At 36.6% G+C, this 25,346-nt stretch overlaps 1 protein-coding gene across 2 annotated transcripts in view; it reads left to right on the plus strand.

The window, feature by feature from the left end:
* The window catches only part of LOC110959203 (kelch domain-containing protein 8B-like), a 293,431-nt gene that overhangs the window by 193,392 nt on the left and 74,693 nt on the right, over window positions 1-25,346 (plus strand). For both annotated transcript variants that reach the window (XM_022205982.2, XM_051949825.1), the window contains exons 3-4: window positions 6,689-6,853; window positions 24,896-25,120. In XM_022205982.2, coding sequence (XP_022061674.2) covers window positions 6,689-6,853; window positions 24,896-25,120 — 390 coding nt within the window. The remainder of the gene's footprint in view (window positions 1-6,688; window positions 6,854-24,895; window positions 25,121-25,346) is intronic.

Consider the following 25,346-nt stretch of genomic DNA (forward strand, 5'->3'; position numbering starts at 1 on the left):
TAGTGGATGTAATGTTGTATTATATGTGTTGCTTTATGCACAGTAGGTCAAGTATGATAAAAGCACTGAAAAATAGTGTAAATGAGGCCTTTATTTATGCACTGATCATGAATAATGTGAATTAAAAATGGGTTTCCATACTACTAACTCTTACAAATTATTACACAAAAGGTTTAATCCTTTCTTTTCCCAGAATATATCAGCCCCAGTGTCTCACACCGGACGAGTTTCTTGACCCACATCTTTGATTTATCGCCTCATCAAACCCAAACTTCCTCTCAGAGAACTTGTTTTAAAAGGAAACTTTCCGACATCCGAGCTCTCCTCCGCGTCTGTGAATGTTTAATCTCAGTGAAAACAGGTTCTCATTTAATTGTACAAGGAAACACTTATCGTGCTGCTGTGCCAAAGCAGATTATGGAAGTGTAAAAGCTTGAGCAAAGGCAATTCAGCCTGACAGACAGTTTGACAGTCATTTTCTTTGTGCCGAGCTGAATCAGTTTTCACACGTCCTGCATGTTAAATCGTTCGCTCTGCTATACACACTTGTTGTTTAATCGACTTTATTTCCACACACAGACACAGAAATAAGCAAGAAGTGCTTCTACAATCTACATTTCTCTCCAGTTACATTTCAAAGTGGGACCAAATGATGATTTACAAGATTATCATTAAAAATTGAAATAATTCCTCATTGTTGAGTATTAAGTGTACAGCTGTCCATCATTTCAGGCTGCAAGTACAATTGAGGAAACCATTAGAACGCCATTAGCAGGAAATCACAAAAGCTCTCCGGGAAGCGTTAAAGTTAACAACATTACACTTTGCTTTGCCACTTACACACTGAAAATTAGACAAAAGAGCCTTATTTCCTGGAGAAATCCACTTTATGCTTCATTTTCTTCTTGTCCTCGTGATCCTTGACCAACTGTTACACTTTGAAACGCTTCTAATTGCGTGTCGTGATGCTTGTGAACATGTTCCGGTATTTAGAGTCTAAATGTGTAGAATTACAGTGACGATCTTTTCATTAAACTGTCTCCTTCATTGCTTGAAATAAAGGAAAAGCTTCAGATTGTTGTGTTTATCTTCATAGCAGGAATCAGTAGTAGAATTAGTGGCACATAGATCTGCCATTCAACACACAGAATTAAACTAATAGATATATAAAATGAATCATTATCTGTGTTTTGAAAATCTTAATCTAAGTGATTTTTGATTTTAAAAATGTTTTTATGTACAGTCCTGTATAAATGTTTCAATCACTAGAAAGTTTTAAACTTTAGTTTTCATCAACTGTTAATAAAATCGATTGTTTGTGGTCAAATCAGAAACAATGAGAACAGGAAGTGACTGTCATTAAATATCTGATGGAAATAAACATCTGATGGACGTTTTCTTCATGTGTAAAATGAAGAAAAATATGACAAATCTTTTGAGTTCCTCTGCTCTACATTTCTCTAACTATAACTCAGAGCTGTTCTATGTGATGTAAGTCAGGTGTTGTACTTATCTAGGGAGAGTTTCCTGTTTTTCCCATTCAAAACCTGATATTGTTCTTTAGACCGTTCTAATGCTGGAATATTCCTCTTCTTCAGACTTCTGCCAACTGGAAGTCATCTTGTCAAGCAGTGTTTGGGTTTGTTCATATTCAATATTGTTCAAAAGTTTGGGCTTACTTAGATTACTTATGTCCTTGTTTTTGAAAGAAAAGCGTTCACATTAAATGAATGATAAATCCAGTCTAGACATTGTTAATGTGGTAAATGACTATTCTAGCTGGAAACGGCTGATTCTTAATGGAATATCTGCATAGGGGTACAGAGGAACATTTCCAGCAACCATCACTCCTGTGTTCTAATGCTACATTGTGTTAGCTAATGGTGTTGAAAGGCTAATTGATGATTAGAAAACCCTTGTGCAGTTATGTTAGTACATGAAAAAAAATGTGAGTTTTCATGGAAAACATGAAATTGTGTGGGTGACCCCAAACTTTTGAACGGTGGTAGATGCTATACTTAGAGGTGGTGGTTTCCTGTTTTTCCTATTTAAAACCTGATTTTGTTCTTTAGATGGTTCTAATGCTGGAATATTCCTCTTCTTCAGGCTTCTGCAGACTGGAAATCATCTTGTCAGCCAGTATTCTTGGTTTTATCCATCTATTAATGTGATTTTACACTCATACAGCCTCATATCATCACCCTTCCACCTCCGTGCTTCACTGTCAGGACTATGCAGTCACTGTGGTGGTCCTGTTCAGGTTCACACCAAACATGCTGGACCCAACAAACTTATCTTGACCGTTAGTCCCAGTGATTTTTGGTGTTGAAAATGTTTTTATGTAAAACATGTATATAAAACATTTTCAAAACCTATTTTAATCCCTAGACAGATTTAAGCTTTAGTGTCCATCAGCTGTTGGTTGTTTGTGGTCAAATCAGAAACCCTGGACTTTACAAACGAGAAGTGACTGTGCTACTAAATATCATTCACAGTAGGGGTCCTGATCAGACTCCCACCAAACATTCTGGACTCCATGTGAGCTCAACAAATTTATCTTGACCATCATTTGACTGAAGAAACCCAACATTCATCTAACTACTTTTTACGTTCTTTACCAAAGTTTCATCTTCAGTGCCAAAGCGCCACAAAGGTTATTAATGGACACTGCAGCTCTGATTAGTGGTGTTATGGCTCATTGTATACCTCCTGATTACTGTTGCAACCAACCTTTCTGTATCCTTTTCCATCTTTAATGTTTACAATCACATTTTTCAGTTCCTCTGGTGATTCTTTTCCTTGTGGAGCCATGCTGTAGACATACACAGGTCCTTTTATGGCCACCCTCACACAGTAAATGTAAAACCACTTTAGTTTTAGTGATCATAGGTTGTTTGTTTTAGCTTTTGTGTCATTCACTGCTGTTGCATTGTGCTTTGAGGCCTGAATTTTCAATAAAAGTGATTGTATTTGATAGCTCATAAAAGTAAGTTCTCTACTGGAAACAATGCAATCTTTGAGGCGTGATTCAGTTTTAAATAATTTGACATTTAAGTGATGTTGCACGGGAGTTTAGTCACTTGTGTTCTATACTGTAATTGTTTTGCAGTCAGTTATAGTCATAGCCTAGCCGCGCTAGACAACCCACGGCAACGAATTTAATTCTCTGCCAGGGTGGGTCTAGTTACCCTCCATAAGGCTCGAGGCTGGATTCTCCTAAAACTGGCCGGACGAATCACCATGAAGTGTAGAGTCAGAAGGCGGGCGTAACTAAGTGACGACAGAGGCGTGACGATTCTGACAGAAACAACCGGCGCACAATAAACAGTTATCTTTCGACTCGGCTTTGGCCACAGCCCTTAAAGATTTGAAGCTAAAATTCAACTTGAAAGATAAACAAAGGACGGTACTGAAGTGTTTCTTTGAGAAGAAAGACATATTTGGACTTATGCCAACGGGATATGGCAAATCCTTAATATACCAGTTGGCTCCGCTGGTTGGGAAGCTAATGGGACTTAGCCACAATCCGCCGGCGCTCTAGGAACTACATCAGCCTGTTCGTTGCACTGATTGGTTGTATACCTACCCAACTGCTGCAGAGTGATTTGAAAGACAACCTTTTAGCCCGCCTCCCTCCCTGTCGAGCTGTCCTAGACCCTTGCATCCTCAGAACATGGGTCTAGCGCGGCTAGGCTATTATAGTCATACAGTTTAAAATAAATATCTCATTATGCTAGTTTAATTGACTTTATTTGCCCATTTATCCAAATGTAATTTGTTATTAAACAGCATTTCAGATTAAATATGTGGACTCAGCTCTGTGTTATTTAATTAGCTTTTTGTTCTGAATGGTATACTGGCGTTAGCTACATGACAGCTGTAGCTGCTTAGTGACAAGAACTGTTTAAATGAGGTACAATCTGCTTTAACTGAGCGACGAGTGAAAACTCCACTTGGTAAACTCTTCTGAAAACACGACCAGCTGCTGCCTCTCGGTTCGTCTCTATTATGTTCATGACTGTGCAGCTTCTTGTGCACAGGTGGGATTCAAGAATGTAACAAGCAATTCATGACAGTTTAACACGATTTTAAAGGCTTACGTAACCTGCAAATCCCACAGAAAAACGTACGAAAACTTGTATTTATGCAGAAAGACCAAACTGTAGATTTTATAGTGGAGTTATTTTAAGTTTTAGGGGTCACAAGGTCGATCTGAGGATTAGTCGTTACACCAAAACACTCATTTAGCCTCTAGAATGTTAGAAAATTAAGCTCTAAAGTCCCAAAAGATAGAGCCTGTTCTCTTGTTTTGTTTTTTAGCTCAGTATATCCAGTACATCAGTCTACTAGTTTTAGTTTTACTTTCATGAAATGTTAAATATGGAATTTTCACTGTCATGACCTTTAAAAAAAACACAATTGCAAGCTGTTTTATCTGACACTACTGATAACAAAATGAGGCTAAAACGAACTGAATACACACCACAAAGCAAAGGTTGTTTAAGACCGCTGCAGCCCTGATTAGTGGTACTATGGCTCTTTCTGTACCTTCACTGATCTTCCTGTTTCCTTTTCCATCATTAAGTCTCATAGTCACATTTCCTCTGATTTATTTTATTATATTTTATTTATGTGGAGCCATGATTTAGACATGCAAAGTTCTGGTGTTCATAGATCTTTTTATAGTCATTTTGCATGCAGTTAGACTCATTGAAATTCGAGTTCCAGTTAAATTTACTCGTGTTTTGTTCACTGTTGCTACATTGTATTGCTACTTTGGGGCCTTTATTTTGAAGAAAGTCTTTCTAAAGTATTGGTTTTCAGTTGTTCTTAAGAGGAAATACACCACTGTCCAACTTTGAAGTAACGCAATTATTGAGACATGATTCAGTTTTAAATATTTCACACTTTATCTGACACTACTGATGACAAAATGCATCTCAAATGAACCAAACACACATTACAAAGCTCCACTGATGAATTTCTATCTGTATTTCCTCCATTCTTGCCTCCGCTCTCGTGCATAGCGATACGTTTATGAAAGTGTCCTTGGTGAGGCATTTTATTTTATGCACAACAGTAAAAAATTGGATTTACTCAGTCATAACTGTTGAGCTGTGTGAGCTTTGGCTGCGTGGCGACTGACAGATTTATTATTGCTTTCTTCTTCACAGTTTAAGTCACAGCTCTGCCGATGCGTCATCTGTCTGGATGCTCTTCCTCTTCTTCTTCCTCCCTCTCTGCGTTTCTTGCTCGCTTAGTTGCATTTAAGCCTTCACAACTTTCCCAGTGCTAATGGGCTGTTAATGTTTTACTCAGCTTCTTTTTCTTCTGTTGAATATCGCCTTCCTTCTCCCACTTTCTCCTCTAGTTTCCTCGCTTCCTCTTCATCTTTCATCTCGGTTTTCTGCCTTTCTTCCCTCCCTGCAGTGTTTCTGCTCACTCAGCACTCTTCTTGTATTCTAATGACAGCAGCAGTTGTTGGATGTTTGCATGTGTCCTTGTGAGAAAGTAACGCCGGGGTCATAGGAAGTCTCTCAGGCGCCGGGCATAAATATTGCAGATGGATAGAGGACATGACAGTGAGACCAGAAATGCCCTTACCTAATACAGCCATGGCCAGAAGTTTGGACACAGCATGACTTACTATGTCTGTTTTGATGTCTATTACAGAACATAACTAATATTTTTTGACAGCACCAGTTTAATTAGTCAACAAATCAACAAGGGATATAATATTATCAATAAATTCCAACAATTGGAACAACTTTGTTCCCAAAACATAATATTAGAAGAAAATAACAAAAAAATGCAGTACTTTCACAACCGAATTTGGTAAGAATAACAAAATGACACCAAACTCTTTTGATGTTTTTTTAAATATGAAACTTAATATAGTTCTCAGGAGTTGTGTACTGTATTGTAAGTGACAATTTTGTGGTATTTTCTAAGATTCACAAGCGTCATGTTACTTGTGTCCAAACTTATGGCCATGGCTGTATTGAGATGAATCTGTTTAAAAGAGGAACTTGTAATAAAAATAACAATTGATTAAAGCTGCAAGCAGCGTTGGCCCGCTTCTGGCATCCTTGCTAGTCAGCAACATTAAGCATGTCCACCGGGTGGCGCTACTGCTGACAGCATAGTTTGACCTCTGAATGTGATAAGGACTGAATTCTGATCACACATGTTAAGTTTCAGGCAGACTGGAGCATGTGCAGGCCAGTTACACAGCACTTCCTGTTCTATGGCAAAAAGTCGAAATTTCAGGAGTCGCCATTTCCACGCCCTCAGACTTTTACGGAGCATTTTGATAACTTTTGTTCACAAAGGGTGGCTGTACATCCTGGCTAAATTTGAGCTCTCTTGGGGTTACTCTGTTTGAGTTGATAGCTATTGAAAATGTCCAAAAATTACCCAAAGTATGACACATAATTCAAAATGGCCGACTTCCTGTTTTAGGCATAGGTGTCAATTACATTTTTATATGTCTTGAGGAGTTATATATGTGTACCATTTTTTCACCGGTACTGACATCTGTGCAAATTTTCATGCGTTTTCGAGTATTTTTAGGGGTTCAAATTTGAGTTTCAAAAAACAGCAAAAGAAAAAATAAGAAAAGGAATTCCTTGCATTCCATTAGGGTCCTTTAATAAACGCTGTTTGTGTCTCGTTTGTGTCTCTGCAGACGGGAAGGTTTATGCATTTGGCGGGATGGGAGCTGACACGACGCCTCAGGCTCTGGTCAGAGTCTACGAGGCTGAGAAGGACCAGTGGCAGCCGATGACCTCCATGCCAACGCCGCGTTACGGAGCCACGCCCTTCGTACGAGGAAACAAGATCTACATCATGGGTAGGACACCTGAATCTGATCGATCTGTTTTTATACGTTATAACTGCTAAACACATTCAGTGAATGTGTTAGCATGCACTGGTGTTCAGCTTAAAGACACTTTGAGGACAAAAAAACAACATTATTAGGGAAGCCAAAGGACGTGGCAGAGTTATGTGATAATCAGCGTTGGTTTGTCTGTCTGTCTGTCTGTCTGTCAGCAACATTATTCAAAATCGGATGAAAGGATTTGGATGAAATTTTCAGGGAAGGTCAGAAATGACACAAGAACCAAGTGATTAGATTTTGGCAGTGATGCAGCTTATAGTCTGGATCCATGGATTTGTTAAAGATTTCTCTATTATTGCAGGATAGTGTCACTGTGTCACTGTAACCATGACAATAAGTGAACACTACATCAGCTGCCTGCTGATGATCACATGACTGTGATCCTACTACAAATCCACCACTGAGGACTTATCCATCAGAAATGACACAAAAACAATTGCTTAAGTTGTGGGAGTGTTTTCGAGTCCCATCAATTTCCACCACCCACTACATACTTCGGTCACGCAATTCGGTGTCTGTACTTAACGTACACGTGCATGGCATATGCCTGTGCTCAGTGCAAGGTCATTTTGGATTCGTACGAAATTTTCAGGGAACGTCAGAAATGGCACAAGGACCAGTGCTGTGTACTGTGCTCTCTGAGTGCTTTTCTTGTTGTCTATTTTACTCTTAACAGGGCTACAATTTATAATGTACTAAATTAACAACGTACTGCACTGAGGGAGACTTGAAACTTAAAGTCAGGGAAGAAGTAGGGTCATTTTTTAATCACCTCCATACAATCAGACTTGTTTTTGCGACCTCAGGAGTCATTGCTGCTCGCTGTTTGTAAGAATGCAGGTTTCAAGCTTCACTTCTGAGACCTGCAGGCGACGTCCGTCATTTATATACAATCTGTGGACAGGAAGTCCAAATATCTCCATCAATCCTGGACGTCTGGATGCATTGAAGTGTCATAAACCTGCCACTACGTTAGCAGATGGAACATGAACCAAGCTAAAGTACACCTCAAACATATAGTTTTGAGTTCTTTTGTTCAGACAAATAAAGATTAGATAGATGTTAAATACCTTGCTTGACAGTTTTGGTGAGCATTCTGGCCTTCCTCAGAAGCGTCTCACTGACAGCCTGTGACATGTCAGCCGGCGGATTTTTGACAGCCGGCATTTGCAGCACACCCAGTAGAGTCGCCAGATCCACCGGGCCAACCACACCCACACCGTAATGGCATGTCATGGTGAACCCAACAGACCTGACCACCCCACCAGGCATGCCGCATCCCCCGCCGTCCTATTTCTTCTGGAGTATGGTGTCCCAGTTGTGGAAGAGCATGAAGTCTCCCTCGTCTCTGTTCATGGCCCTGTCCGCACGCCTCCTGATCTCCATCACTTCCTTTATCCAACGTTACAGCTTGCTGTCTTCTGTTCCAATGATTTTTGCCCCGTCCCAGTCCATAGCGTGATTATTTCTTCTGCAGTGGTCTGACATGGCAGTTTTGAGGTTTTCCTGTAGTGCTTTTTCTTTCTGTGATCTTGTGAGTCGTGCTGTTTCCTTTTCGTATTCCTTCTGGTGTTTCCTTCTGTAAAATGTTCTCCCTGTATCCCCGATGTGTGTTATTGCAACAGTTGCATGGTATCTCGTAGATGACGCTGCACTTTTTGTCCTGCTCAATATTGTCTTTTGGGTGTACCAATATGTGTCTAAGTTTTATATGTGGTTTTACTGCGGTGCCTATGTTGTGTTTTCTGGTGGCTCTTTGGATGGGTTTAGTTATCCCCCAGATTTATGGTAAGGTGACTGTGGTTTTATTGCATTGTTGCATTAAACTAAATCATGCATGTAATGGGAAAGCACCAAATAAGGTGAAGTTCTATTAGATAAAGTTAAATAAAATAAAATTTCAACTGAATTACATTGAATTGAAATATCAAATAAAATTTTAAATATATAATTACAATAAATTAAATGAAATAAAAATAAAACTGAATGGAATGACTTAAAATTCAATTAAAGAACAACATCAAAATAAATACAAATAAAAAATTTAATGAAGTAAAATCAAAAAATAAAAATAAGTAGACATGAAATAAATAAAAACTGACATCAAATTAAATCATGTGTGCAATGGGAAAAAAATCAGATGATCACATTGAATTGAACTGAAATAGGTTCATATTAAATTAAATTAGCAACAATATAAAATAATGCTGTATAAAATATTTAAAATAAAATTACATTAAATGAAATGAAAATAAAACTGAAAAGAATAATATAAAATTAAATAAAAACATACAAATAAAAACAAAAAATTAAAAAGTAAAATCAAATAAAAAATAAATATACATGAAATAATAAAAACTTAGATTACATTAAATCATGCATGTAATGGGAAAACAGCAGATGAGATAAAATTTAATCAATTAAAATATAATTTGAATGTAAATACATTGAATTGAATTGAAATAACCTCAAAGTAAATTAAATTAACAACAATATAAAGTAATATCAAATAAAAATTTAAAAATCAAATTACAGTACATAAAACGAAATGAAAATGTAACTGACAAAAGTAATATAAAATTAAATTAAATGAAAACATAGAAATAAATAGAAAAAATGTAAAAATTAAATAAAGTAAAATCTGATAAAAAATATATATAAAATAAACAAAACCTTACATTAAATTAAATTAATAAAATAATAACAGATAAAATTAAATTATAGATAGACAAACAGACGGTACAGAGTGCAAGATACAGTCAAAATGAATGAAAACTGAATAAGAAAATAAAAGAAAATGAAGTCAGAAATGATTGTTTGCAGATGTACAGAAATAGAATAAATAAAATGTGTTCAAAAAATAATAATAAATGAACAGAATAAACTCAGATCTATGACTGGTTTTCATGTTTTCATGCTGCTCACTGAGGTCGGTCGTGTTCACCCAGATAGCAAACTATGGGTGAATCAATGTTGAATCTATGTTGAGACCTAACGTTGAAATTATACAGAAAGCACAAGGTTGATAAAATGTTGAGTCAACGTTTGCTTTTCAACCATAAATCACACTTTACCCAGATAGCAAAAGATGTTAAATCAATGTTGAATTAGGGTTAAGAAGGTTGAATTTTGGTTACTGTTGAAGACTGATGGTTGGATCAACGTTGATTCAACAACATTTTGTCAACATTGAAGTTTGTGTTTAAAAGATACCATTGAATCTACATTGTATTTTGGTTTAATTAAAATGTTTGACAGGTCAATGTTTAATTAATGTTGAATCTATGTTTGCAAACATGTAATCTATGTAAGCAAACGTTGACTCAACATTTTATCAACCTTGCACTTTCTGTATAATTTCTACGTTAGGTCTCAACATAAAATCAACATTGATTCACCCATAGTTTGCTATCTGGGCAGTCACTTTCTCAAGGACGCCACGTATCTGAAGGAGCTGAGTCCTCAGGATTCTGCGTTGTGAGACTTTTCAAACCTCCAGGCTGATAAAACTTCACACTCAGTGCTTTTATCAAGTAGATAAAGGCAAAGATAACAGTTGTGATTGTGGTGTCCTTTTGGTTCTCCTCCCACACAGCCATGTGTCTGGGGACGTGTCAGACTTTTTAGCTGGAACTTTATCCGGCTGGCAGCTTCAGAGCTGAACTGAAGACAAAAAAACATCTCTGAGGCCTGAGGAGTCTGGCAGTGTTGGTGTGATATTGATCAGAAAGGCCGAGCTGCAGTTAAAAGGCGGCTCTGCAGGACATAAAGTATGAAATGTCGCCGCCCTCCGTCTGCGATCAGAGGTCACATTTGTTCTGGTGGCGGCTCGTCGGGGGGCCGTTTGTTGCCCACCGACACTCGGTTCAAATTTCACACCACTGCTGGGAGAAGAATTGGAATAACACGAGGCGGAGGTCGTTTTATATCAGCAAAGAAGCACTTTGCAGACAGATGAGTCCATTTCAGCCACGCTGCCCACGTTGGGCACAAAGGGACCGTGAACGCCTCAGAGCAGGAGTTCTGCTGGTTTTTGTCTCACATGTTCCAGCAGAAGCAGTTCAGAAGAACTCTACGTGCTGCAAACTTGGCAGCAGACATGAAACAAACAGAGTGAGGCTTAAAAACACACTGAACTACTAAAAAACACGAGCAGGAGGAAAGCTGTGGAACGAATATGTTCACAATATTGTACTTTGTGCGGCTGTACATACTACAGTTACAGTCACAGAAAATTATTTTATAGACAAAAAAATGAAGAAATAATGTGGTCCTGTAGACACCAGACGACAGAATATACTCAGTCAATCAAATTTGATTTATACAGCACTTTTCAAGAAGTAAAATACAATTAAAAAGAACAGCATCCGATACTCCGAGCATCATTTTTATAAAGAACTCAAACTCCAAATTAAATAAAAATTTAAAAAAGAAATGTATTTAAATTAAATTAAATATTTTTTTATTATATTAATTTAGATAAATTAAACTAATCAAATTTTTTTTATTAAATTAAGAATAAAATTAAAATATAAAAAATATGATATGATGTCTTTAAATCAACGATAAAGTAATAAAACATGAATACACTTAAATATGTAAATAAATAAAAAGTAACAAAAATCTATAAATAAAATCTATTCTAAAAAATAATACAAATAAAATCAATCGCACAGTATTTGGGAATCAGAAATAGTACATGTAGTGAGGAAACATCAAACAAATAAAAATAAAATAAAACAAACATATAAAATACAATAAAAATTAAATTGTATTACATTAATAGAAAATTTTAATGCTATCTGAAATAATGCATGCAGTGAGGAAACACTAAATTAAATAAAAATGAACTTAAAATAGATGTAATTGTATTAAATTAAATTATAAAACTAAATTATACTTCCCTAAATAAAAATTGAATTGAATTAAATTAAATTAATTAAAAATGAAACAAAAAATAAAATGAAAATATAAAATAAAGTATAATATGATCTCTCTAAATAAAAGATAAAGTACTAAAAAATGAAAACCCTAAGATATGTAAAATAACGTGAATAAGGTGCAGAAATCTATAAATAAAATTTGTCCTAAATGTAATGGTACTAATAAGCAAATGAAATCAATCACACAGTATTGAGGAACTGAGGAAATGCTATCATAAATAATACATGCTGGAAGGCAACAACAGATGAAATAAAATGAAATAAAAATTAAATTAACAACATAATAAATTAATGTCAAATAAAATGTAAAAAATATACTAAATTACATTAAGTAAAAATGAATAATGTCAAATTAAATTGAATAAAAACATAGCAAAAAGAATAAAAAATTAAATAAAATAAAACATAAAAGTTTTTACTCCCAACATCATGTTATATATTAAGGACTCAAAAGCACAAGGACTGAGGAAACAATACCATAAACAGTGCATGCAGTGGAGAAATTAAAATAAATTAAATAATTAAAATAAAATACATTTAACTGTATAAAATGAAATAAAAATATATATGCTATTATTAGTGCATTATATTATCAAAATTAAATTAAGCTAAATTGAATAAAAAATAAAAATATAATATGATGTCTCTAATGATAATTTTAAAAAATGTATGTTATGTGTTTATGACAGGCTGATAGATGAATTTAAATAATATGCAAGTTGATATTTAGTATTTTACAGATCTGGATAAAAAAGAAAAAAAAAGAAAAGGAGATTACAGAAAAAATGTTTGTGCTTTCTTGACTATTGTACTTATTCTGTTTGCAGAAATGTTAAAATAAAATAAATTCAAATAAATCATACAAGCTTAGTGCATAATGTTTCCCATCTGTGTGATAAATAGTGAAGTAAATGTCACTGAGAGTTACAGACTGAGCTGTTTGTCTTTAATGCTGTCAGCGGAGTTTCTCCTGCCATAATTTATGGCTGATGCAACTTTTTGCAAAAGATCCAAAGTCTGAAACACACAAAACTCTAAAATATACGACAACACAATCACAGAGATACTGTAAATATGTAAGGTTCACATTCAGTTCAGGAATCAGTGGGAAACCAGACTTTAAGTTGAGTTTAAAGACTTCAAATTTGATGCATAAATAATTGAATAATTTAAAATTAAATATAATGTAATTGTGTGATTTTTTTAGAATGATTGAATAAAATACAAATAAATCCATGACAATTTAAGCGTCAACCTGCAGTAAGAACGCAACAGGAGTGAAACATTTCCAAGATTTTGAGGGTTAAAGTGCATTTTGTTGATAATATGTTGACTGCAGGACTGCTAGTGGAAAGGATAGTTTTTACTAAATAAAGTATTTACTCACCAGCATCACAGTACTTCCCCTTGCAAAAACAAATGAAAAGATGATCATGACTACAGTTTGGCTCTTTTTCTTACCCAGTTTTGTCAGTTCGTCTCTTCCAAGCAGGACAACGTTACCAAAAAAAATCTTAAAATTGTATAAAAACTCAGTGGGCTTTTGTATTTAGATGAAGGAATGACAGGACTTGGATTTTCTAGATTAGGAGGAGATGAAAAAAAGCACAAAAATTCACAACTGTTACCTGCAAGCTCCAGATTCACAATTTTTGTTCTTTTTTTATAATAGATAAATGTCTCACTTTAAATCATGCAACCCTGTTCTGCATATTATCAGGATCAGATTAATTATTTTTACTGTTTTCCATCAGTCAGTTTGTCCTCTTGGTCAGCAGTAACAGCTAGCTAAATATCTAGCTTCTACTGCTGAGAAAAAGCTAATATTAGCATGGATTAGCAACCCTGTTACTGTGATTAGAGTAGAGTTAGCAAACAATAAAACATGGAATAAAAATAGCACCATTGATGTGTAAGCTGAGCCAATCAAGCCTTTGATAGTTTATTACCTATTAATGATGAATGTAACAGAAAATGTGTGAAAATTGTGTTATGTTTGTGTTATTTTCCTATTTACATATTAGTGCTACTATTACCTTTACTTTTAGCCTTGTGTTAATGGTTTTACCTTTTCCTGAGAAAAAGCTAGCATTCGCATGGATTAGCAACCCTGTTACTGTGATTAGAGTAGGGTTATCATCATCATCATCATCATCATGCATTTTACATCTGTTGGACCCCTTCCAGGGTGTTGGACGGTCTTCTGGCATCACACAGTCTCTTTCTCCAATCATCCCTATTATCTGCCATGTCCATAGAGAGATTCCAGGCACGTAGATCCTCCTTGATGGTCCCTTTCCATGACTTCCTAGGCCTTCCTCTAGGTTTGCTCCCCTCTACTTGAAGCAGCTGACATTTATTTATCCAGGATGTACTTCTATGAACATGCTCTGCCCAGCGCAGACGGTTTTGACGCATATCAAAGTCAAAACGTGGGATGCCAAGCCTTTCATACAATATGTCCATGCTAATCTGATCTTCAACTTTCACTCCGCAAATCCACCTCACCATTGTTCTGTCATTGCGGTCCAGCCGTGCACTGTCCTCTTTTCTTGCTGGCCAGCATTCGAGTACATTATGGCTCCCAGAGTACAGTAGTACACTCCTTACGCAGGCAGAATGGATAGCAAACAACAAATAAAACATGGAATAAAAATGGTACCATTGATGTGTAAGCTGAGCCAATCAAGCCTTTGAGAGTTTATTACCTATTATTGATGAATATGGAGCAGAAAACTGTGCAAGACAAGGTTTATTAATGCTTAAATGTCCTCCAATTCTGTAATGAACTTCTTAAACATCAAACTAAAATCCTGTGAACAAAACCATGCATTACTAAACTTGCAAAAGACTAATACTCTTTACAACTGTTAGAATAATTTGTTTTCAGGAAGTTTTATCTTATCATGTTGGCACAAATTTGGTTTCATAGTTTTTTTAAATGTGCTTGACTGAATTAAAAGGAGGTGAAGAGACATAAAAAGATTCCCTAACCTGTTCAAATAGCTAAAGATAAAGACTTAGAGGACACAACAGGAAGTTCAGCAGCTAGACGGAGATGATGTTCATTTATCTGGTGTCTCAATAGAGCACTGAGGTCAACGCAGGAAAAAAAAACTCCACAGGATTCAAGTTTATCATAATACAAACCGCAGCTCTATTAAGGTCTGCAGCTCAACATTTAAGCAGTGTTATTTATTTGCACATGAAAACAGTAGGTATACAAGTACCAGGATGTAAAACCACGACATCCAACCTGTACTTTAATCGTGCAATAATATTCAGAGCCGGTTTATGCAGAAAAACCTGGCAGGCGCTGACATTTTAGGAATAAAATGCATAATGTACAGTTTCAGCAGTTGCATCTGTGACTAAGCAGCGATACCACATTAATATTTATACCGCTGCTGTCTTTGCACTTTCAGCACAGTTCAGTTTAGATTCCCGCTGTCATTATTTCTGCAATGACTCGGCTTTGGCATTTTAATGACGTTAAAATATCTAGTGTTCTACAGTGCAGTGGATACGATATACCTGTCTCTAATTTGTCTGATAACTGGCAGAAATGTATCCCCTCAGCAGTCAGAAACTTTGAATTCATCTTTAAAACAACAGTTTTTCAGAAATAAAGAGATACTTCCATGTAGGTTTTAATGTAGAGCTGAGATAGCCGAACTTTTTCAATCACTTTCACTTTCACTTTGGATAGATGGGATGGCTTTGTAGAACATTTCAGCTCAGAAAAGAGAATCCATAAAAGAAAAAGTGATCTTTTTCAGTCTTCTCTCCAGTAGTTTTGCTTCAGTTTGCATTGATCCATCCCTTGCGCTTCAAGTTACTTCGCAGTTGGTCTCTTTGTGGTTGAAAATCGACCTCACACCAATTTGTAATCACCGGTGCAGATCTAGCGGTTAAATCTGATGCGTACTGACAGATGTGGTACAAACACAGACAGAAATTCCCTCCACAATCTCGCCTTTGATCTGTTACATCATACTCTCGCCTTTGATCATTTTGTCTATGCACCAGGGGCTCCACCTAAAGGAAGTCAAAAAACGTCATTCTGAGGTGTACAAAAAGACCACAAAACAGCCACTGCTCTTTCGATTGGTTTCAAACTTGACGCTGCACTTCCTTTGGTGCCCTATAATACACTTGCTTAGTTTGAAGTGGGTCAGATGTACAGATGTCGAGATATACAAAGAACAGACACACACATACTCCGTGAATTTCGTATATTTGGTTAATTATAGCTAATATTTCCGCTCTGTATGTTGGAAATGTTGCATTTGTTTATAGAATATTACATAAGAAGTTAAAATAGCTTGACTCTAAGCAATTACCAGGCAACCACTCGAGAATCCAGGAAGCTATTGAAGTACTTCACTATAAAGTGGGCAGTAGATTAGGAAATGGATGCTAATCAAGCAATGCAAGTAAGAATCAGCTGTTGAGATGTACTACATCATTTTCTTGTTTGTCATGCACATTACTTTCGACAAGCAAACCCATAAATCTTCGACTGGTGAAGAAACCCAGCCAAAAGGTGTTCTTTCTCCCGTCTCAACCACTGAAGCACTTTCTGAGGAGTCATAGGTGTCTTGGTGGCCATCTGGAGGACACTATGTAGAAGATAATTCTTACAAACTTAGAACTTACAACACTAAAATAAAATGGTGGGTAGTACACATATTGTTCTATATACATTAAATATTGAGTGATTTATGTTACATCCTCCTTCTGAGAGGTCATGGATGTCTTGTTGGCCATCTAGAGGACACTATACATAGGATCCTCGACCTATGTAAATATGTGGGAACGATTTACGGACGGGTCCTGGTTTACGACGTACGGCATTTCGTTGTTATGTCGGAAATACGTAGTCTCGCAATGTTATAAGATGACTTCGTACGCAAATTGCACGCCACCTTGGATTGTGCTACATTCACAAACTTTTTGCCCTTTGTTATGGCTCCCAAGTGTAAGTCTGACTCTTCTGATGCTTCTAAGAAAACGAAAGCCATCTCCATGGAAATGAAATTAGATATAATGAAACACTAAAGTTGTAAAAATAGTGCAACATATTCTGTTATCTTCTTGTAAAATGAGTCATATATGCATGGAAATCATTGGCGTTCATGACTTTCTCAAAGAACTTATTGATATCGTGATGCACGAAATGGCTTTGTTTACATTTCACCAGAGTTCCAACTTACGGAGAAAATCGACTTACACTAATCTGCAGGAACATAACTCCAACGTAAGTCGAGGACCCTCTGTATAGTGGATAAATTCTTACACACTTACAGGATTCAGACACTAAAATAAAATGGTGAATAGTAAACATATTGTCCTTCAGAAGAGTCATAGGTGTCTTTGTGACTATCCAAAGGGCACTATGTAGTAGATAAATCTTACAAACTTAGGACTTCGACACTAAAATAAAATGGTGGATAGCAAACATATTGTTCTATATGCATTAAATATTGAATGATTTATGTTACATTCTCTTTCTGAAAAGTCATAGATGTGTTATTGGCCATCTAGAGGACATTATACAGGGGGTCCTCGGTTTACGACGTCCTCGATCTACGATGTTTTGTCAATACATCGGAACTGGTTATGGACAGGTCCTTGGTTTATGACGTATGGCGTTTGATCGTTTCTTCAGAAATATGTCGTCATGCGGCACTGTAAGACGGCTTTGTACGCTGTTTGTCCGCCACCTTGGATTGTGCTATATTCAGTAGATACATTAAATATTGACTGATTTATGCTACATCTTCCTTAACAGGAATCATAGGTGTCTTGGTGGCCATCTGCTGGGCACCATCTGGTGGATTTATTCACACACTCACACAGTTTAAATACTAAAATATAATATTGGACAGTAAATGCATGGCTCTGTAGAAACATTAAACAGGGAGCAATTTATGTTACGTCCTCCTTCAGAGTAGTCATTGGTGTCCTGGTGGCCATCTAAAGGACACTATGTAGTGGGTACTTTTTACACACAGGATTCAGACACTAAAATGAAACACTGGACATTAAATGTAGTGCACTGTAGATACATTAACTTGGGAATGATTTATGCAATAGAGTCATAAGTGTCTTGGTGGCCATCCAGAGGACACCATGTAGTAGATGATTCTTACAAACTTAGAACTTAGACACTAAAATAAAATGCTGGACAGTAAATGTAGTTCTCTGTTGATACATCCTCCTTGTGGGGAATCATAGGCATCTTGGTGGCCATCTGAAAACACTATATGGTGGATTCATTCTTACACACTCAGGATTCAGACATGAAAATATAATGTTGAACAGTAAATGTAGCTCTCTGTAGATATGTGAAATAGGGAGTGAGTTATGGTTCATAATCCATCATAGCAAAAATGAAGAAAAATGAAGCGTTTTTGTACACTTTACACAAATAAGAAATACTGTGTTAATTAGCGTTCCAAGTGGTGGAAGGTGGATTTGTGTTTTCAGTTTGCTGGCTGCAGCCTACAGCATCTTAAATATGTCACCAGAATGAACAAAATATCTGTAAAGGTATAAAACTAGCTTTAACAGTTATACAGATGCCCGTATAGATGCGTTTGGTTCTAAACTTTTAGCACACTTAAACTGTTGCATTTCTGATTTGCAATCACAGCTGTCACGTCTCACCTGTGAGGTTTCAGTGCCGTTTTTCTGACTTCACCGTGCCGCAAAGTGAATATCTCTCAGACTCTGACACTACAAAGATAGAAAAAAAGTTTTTGAAGTGTCAGCCAAAATTGTTGTTCAGAGAGCGGTGTGCAGCTTCGGCTTAGTTCCTGACAGCGGCGGGGTGATTGTGCAGCAGCTGGAACTGGTGCGTCGGACAGCCATACGTGAGCATTATCAGTAGAGTCACTGAAAGAGAAAATAGATTTCTTTTCCAGAGCCAACTCTGAAATAGATTAAAAAGAAATGACACCATGAAAAGAGCCTGAAAAATAAAACGTCCATAATGTCTCTGCAGACCGGCGAGCTAATTCATCCTGGTGCTCCTGGAGCTAATGAAGCCTGGACAGAGAGCGATGGCTGGGCTAAAGTGCAGGCACAACACCGCTTTAATCACATTATACCACATTATGCTCAGACCTATGAATGATAAGCAAAGAGAATAATGTAATTTTCACCCAGTTTCTTTCATAACTGCACACCCAGGTCACCATCTGAGTGAATGTGACCCCAGTTTATCTGCAGTGTCTCTAAAGTCTATCTTGTACGTTCGTGCTGCATTCCCTACACCCCCTTTGATTTACATTCTGTGTGTTCCCTGTCATCCTGCCAGATGACGTAACTCATCAGGCTTCATGCTGCTTTCAGATTCTTGTGTGTCTCTATGCGAACTCAATTTGAATCAAAGATGTTGCAGCGGTACATGAGCGGGCTGTCAGCGAGTCAGAGATGATCAAAGAGATGTGAGCGTAAACAGGCAGCGCTGGAGCATCTTTTGCATGTTGTTGCATAAGGGAATGTGGGACGTCTGCAGCTGTAAAGACACAAAAAGAATCTACACTTATTAGGTTATCAGGTACACCTGTTCAGTTGCTTGTGAACACAAATAGCTGATTAACCAATCACATGGCTGCAACTCAATGCATTTATTCATGCAGACGTGGTCAAGACAACCTGCTGGAGTTTGAATCGAGCATCAGAATGGGGAAGAAAGGGGATTGAAGTGACTCTGAACGTGGTATGATTGTTGGTGTTAGACGGGCTGGTCTGAGTGTTTCACAAACTGCTGATCTACTGAGATTTTCACACCCAACCATCTCTACAGAGAATGGTCCCAAAAAGAAAAAATATCCAGTGAGCTGAGTGGACCAAAGTGCCTTGTTGATGTGAGAGGTCAGAGGAGAATGGCAGACTGGTTGGAAAAGATAGAAAGGCAACATTAACTCAAATAACCACTACAGGGGATCCTTGGTTTAGACATCCTTGACCTACAGCATTTCATCGTTACGTATGAACTGGTGAATTGGAACTAGTTTGTGAGTGGAGCGGACAAATACGTCGTCACGGGGCGCTATAAGATGGCTTTGTTTACATTCACCGGTTGAACGCCACCTATGATTGTCCTACATTTGCTAACCTTCTGCCCTTCATTATGGCTCCCAAGCATAAGTCTGATGGCAGCACTTCTGTGGAAGTTAAATTAGGTAGAATAAAACGCTCAAGTTGCAAAAACAGTGCAACATATTCTGTTATCTTCTTGTAAAACGAGTCATACATGCGTGAAAGTCATTGTGTTCATGACTTTTCCGAAGAAGTGAATGCTATCATGATGCACGTAATGGCTTTGTTTACATTATCGCCGTACATTTATCCGTCTGTCTGTCTGTCTGTTAACATTACTCTAAAGCGAACCAATGTATTTGGATGAAATTTTCAGGGAAGGTCAGAAATGACACAAGTGATTAGATTTTGGCAGTGATGCGGCTTATAGTCTGGATCCTTGAATTTTTTAAAAGATTTCTGTGTCATTGCCAGATAGCGCCATCACTGTAACCATGACAACAAGTGAACATTACATCATCTGCCTGCTGATGATCACATGATTGTGATCCTACTGCAAATCCACCACTGACGACTTATCCATTGGAAAATGGTACAAGGAGCAACTGATTAAATTGTGTGGGTGTTTCTGAGTCCTATCAAGTCCCACCACCCGCTACATATTTAGGTCACATGATTTGGTATCCGTACATAACATACACATGCATAACACACGCCTGTGCTCAACACAAGGTCATTTTGTTTGTGGATACATCTATATTAAATGGACACATTCTATGTTGACATTATTTCTGATCATCAGTAACTAATAAACAAATGCTGTTTTTATTTTTAAAAAATGCTGCATTTCTGACTGCCATATGGGGGAATAGGCAGCCTTGATGGAGTACTGCGCTCTCTGAGTGCTTGTCTTGTTATGATTGAACTTATGCACATCCAGTCTCTAGTATTTACACCAGCCACCATCTTACACCAACATCTGCAGCCTCACAGGGAGAGCTGATGAAATATTGTAAACATGAGCATTAGTCCGTGTCGGAACACAAACCATTACACAGCGGTTTGTCTGCTCTGGTTCTTGGACGTTTCTGGGAGGCGTCCAACTGTTGGCAGCTGCCGGAACAAACACGGGAAAAGCTCAAATATATGCAGAACAGCTCAGCCAACGGTGTCAGTTATGGAAATGTTTAACCAGTTATTGCAGAGAAAAAGTAACAGACGGACAGACAAACCAATCGTGACATAACTCAGCTGCATTGCCTGGCAGAGAAATAAAAAAGAGTATGAAGGTTTCTGAAAACTGAATTAGAAAACACACAGGCCTGCAGCTGACCTTGGATACACTGGATCTGCAGAGGAAACAAAACAAACATTGAACAAGAAAAGCACATTTCAGTTCTAAACTGTTTGGTTTCTTTGGTTTTACGGTGGTTCGGAGGCAGAATGAGGAGGATTTAGTGTGCATGGGGGCTGGACGGCACCTTTAGGAACACAGAGGGATTAAAAATGACAAAAACAAAAATGGCAATAAAACAACAAAAAGATTTAAAATGCAAAAAAAAAGATTTAAAATGACAAAGAATGAGACAAAACGCAACAAAAAGATAGAAAATGACAAAAAATAAGATAATAAACAACAAAAAGATTGAAAATTACCAAAAAAAAGATTTAAAATTACAAAGAATGAGACAAAACACAGCAAAAATATAGAAAATGACCAAAAATGGCAATAAAACAACAGAAAGATTGAAAATGACCCAATTTTTTTTTAAATCATTATTTTGACCAAAAAATTTAACAAAAAAACAATAAAAAGATTGAAAATGACAAGAAATAAGACAAAAGTCAACAAAAACATTGACAATGATAAAAACAACAAAAAGATCATCAAAAAGATGTAAAAGGACTGAAAGTGAGACAATAACACAACAAAATGACAGAAAATTACAAAAAATTGACAAAAACAACAAAAAGATTGAAAATTACTGAAAATGAAGAAATAAAACAACAAAGACGGAAAATGACCAAAAATAATTTAAAAAATAAAAAATTACAAAAATAGACAAACAAATCAACAAAGCGATTGAAAATGGCAAAAAAAAAAATGGACCAAAAAAATGTTAAAAGATTGAAAATTAGTGAGAATGAGACAATAAAACAACAAAAACATTGAAAATGACAAAAAATCAGCAAAAAGGTTGATAATGATAAAAACAAACAAACAAAAGATTTGAGTATGGCAAAAAATGAGACAAAAATAATCCAAAAAGATGTAAAATGACTGAAAGTGAGACAATAAACAAAAAAAAAGATTGAAAATGACAAAAGTTTTTGACAAAAAAACAACAAAAGGATTGATAATTACTGAAAATGAGATAACAAAACAACAAAATGATTGAAAATGACAGAAAAAAATTAGACACAAATCAACAAAAAGATTGATAATGATGAAAGCTGGTGGTTCAGAGGCGGAATGAGGAGAATTTGGTGTGCTTGGTGGCTGGGATGACACTATTAGGAAAGAAGAACAAACAGACTAATTTTACGGTTGGATAAATAAGTAGAAATGTATTTATTTAAAGAGAACAAAACTCAGAATGTACGCATTGACTTTTTCTTCTTTAGCATTTAGTTTTTCTCTGTTTTTATCGCACAGATGACTTCAGATTTGCTCTGAATCGGTGTTTTTTTCTTTCATGCAGCAGCGTTTCAACTGAATCTTCTCCTGCATTCAGCTCATCTTTCAGCTCCTTTGTTTCTCTCACACCTGAAGCTTCCCACTCGCTTCCACTCTTCGTCTCGCTGCTGCTATCGATCTCCTCGCCGTCCGGCCCACACCAGCCGACCCTCGTCCACTTTCTTCTTCTTCTTCACTCCTCCACATCCTCCATCTCCTCCCCGTTTCACCGCTCGGCACAGTTTCTGTTTCCACTGTTCTTCTTTTTTTCTTTACTCATTCTGCTCGTCCTCATTCCTCTCCTCCTCCTTCCTCTCCCAAAGTGCTCAGTGGAATTTTATTTTTTAAAATCTATTTATTATATCATCAATTTTCAGGATATCTTTTCACTGAGACAGATTTTTTCTAATCAAAAATATTCATTAATTTTCAGGAATTTAAACCTTTAAATGCTAATTTGATTGCATAATTTCACAGCTTTTTATGATTTTTTTCAAGTGTAAGTATTCTCCATATAAACAGTGATAATTGAATTTATTTTTTTAAATCATCAGAGTATGATTCTGAAGGATTATGTTTTTTGTGTGCACCGTCAAAAACAAACAAACAAAAAACTCACATTTGAGAATTTAAAGCAAAAATGTCCTCCTCAGAACAAACAAACAAACAGAAAAAACAGCAATAATTGTATTTCATATTAATATTATTTTTCAAGAAATTGTTTTTTCACTGAGATAGATTTTATTTTTCAAACCAAGGAACAAAAAAACTCACATTTGAGACTTTAAAGCAAAAAATTTCCTTGTCAAAATAAACAAACAAACAACAACAAGAAATTATTATTTTCTAAGTATTTTATATTTACATTATTTTTCAGGATTTTTTTCACTGAGATAGATTTTTTCTAACCAATAATATTCACTATTTTTCAGGAATTGAAGCCTTTAAATGCCAGTTTGTTTGCATAGTTTCACATTTTGTTAATGAATGAAAAACTAAAAACGTGTGATTATTCTTCATATAAATAGTAATAATTGATTTTTAAAAAATGTATTTATTTTTTAATAACAGTCGTTGTCGGATTCTGAGATTCTGAAGCATGATGACTTTTTGTGCAGTTTGGAATTCAAAATACAGCCATGGCCATAAGTTTGGACACAACATGACTTACTATGTCTGTTTTGATGTCTATTACAGAACATAACTAATATTTTTTGACAGCACCAGTTTAATTAGTCAACAAATCAACAAGGGATATAATATTATCAATAAATTCCAACAATTGGAACAACTTTGTTCCCAAAACATAATATTAGAAGAAAATAGCAAAAAAATGCAGTACTTTCACAACCGAATTTGGTAAGAATAACAAAATGACACCAAACTCTTTTGATGTTTTTTTAAATATGAAACTTAATATAGTTCTCAGGAGTTGTGTACTGTATTGTAAGTGACAATTTTGTGGTATTTTCTAAGATTCACAAGCGTCATGGTACTTGTGTCCAAACGTATGGCCATGGCTGTAAATACATAAATAAATAAACTGCAACAAAAATATTTTCACTTCATATTTTTGTCTGATTCAAACACACAAACACTGAAAATGAATCATTTTCCATCTAATTCATGATAAATTGATTTTTATTTTATTTTATGCAAATGGCAGTACATGCAGTATTGTTTTACATGATTCCAAAATAAAATAAAACAGTGGACGTTTCAAGAAACTCAAAAAAAAAAAATACAGTTTTTACGTGTTTAAGCAGAAAGAAATGAGCTCAGGTCGTTATCAGGATAGAACAGAGGGAATTTTAATTAAGAAAATAAAAGAAATGTGGAAAACTATGAAATGAGAATCGCTTTGATAGAAAAGTGAGTTTTGTGCAGTATGATGTCTTGTTTGTCAGTTTCCCTCTCCACCGTTCAGATCCTCACGCTGCCTCTCGACACTTTCCTTTCCCCTTGTAGTCGCATTTTACAAGGTTAAATCATGATTTGTGGAAGTAAACAACTGCTTGGCCTCCTGGGGGAGCTTCCTGCTGCCGTGTACCAAATGAAATGTTTCCCAGCGTTGGTGTGCCAAGAAAGCTGTGCGCTGGGAGCAGAGGGATTAAAAAGCAATGAAACGGGGGGATGGACATAAGGACAATGTCACGGAGGAGCTGTGTTTGCCCTTGGCTCTGTATGTCATGTACATGCTAATGTTCCATTTCAGTTATGAGAAGGATCATGCCTCGTCTTTCTTATAACACAGGAGGGATTACAGCATCCTGTTTCTGTAGATTTTCACAGTAAAAGCTCTGATATGTTCACCTCCCCTAGGTGGCCGTCAGGGGAAGATGCCGGTGACGGCGCTGGAGGCCTTGGACCTGGAGATGAAGAGCTGGACCCGCTACCCCTGCATTCCCAGCCGGAGGGCCTTCTCCTGCTGCACCACCAACGACAGGAGCCTCTTCAGCCTGGGGGGCCTCCAGCAGCCGGGGCCCCACAACTTCTACTCCAGGCCTCACTTCGTCAGCACCGTGGAGGAGTACGACCTGGACCAAGGTAAGATCTAACCGCACACTGATGTGGATCATGAAGCTCCGACTTTCAAACATCTTTAGGCTGCTTCAGTCTGTCAAAAACAGATGTCTGAGCCTACATGACTGGCTCTGTTTGAAATATTTGTAGTCACTAGCAGTATTTCCTCAAGTATATTCTTTAGCGCAGTAATTGCTAGTTACTATATATTGGTCCTTACATTTCTGGGGTTTATTATCAGTCTAGTGAG

This window comes from Acanthochromis polyacanthus, chromosome 6 (assembly GCF_021347895.1).
Source record: "Acanthochromis polyacanthus isolate Apoly-LR-REF ecotype Palm Island chromosome 6, KAUST_Apoly_ChrSc, whole genome shotgun sequence".
Taxonomy (NCBI): Eukaryota; Metazoa; Chordata; class Actinopteri; family Pomacentridae; genus Acanthochromis; species Acanthochromis polyacanthus.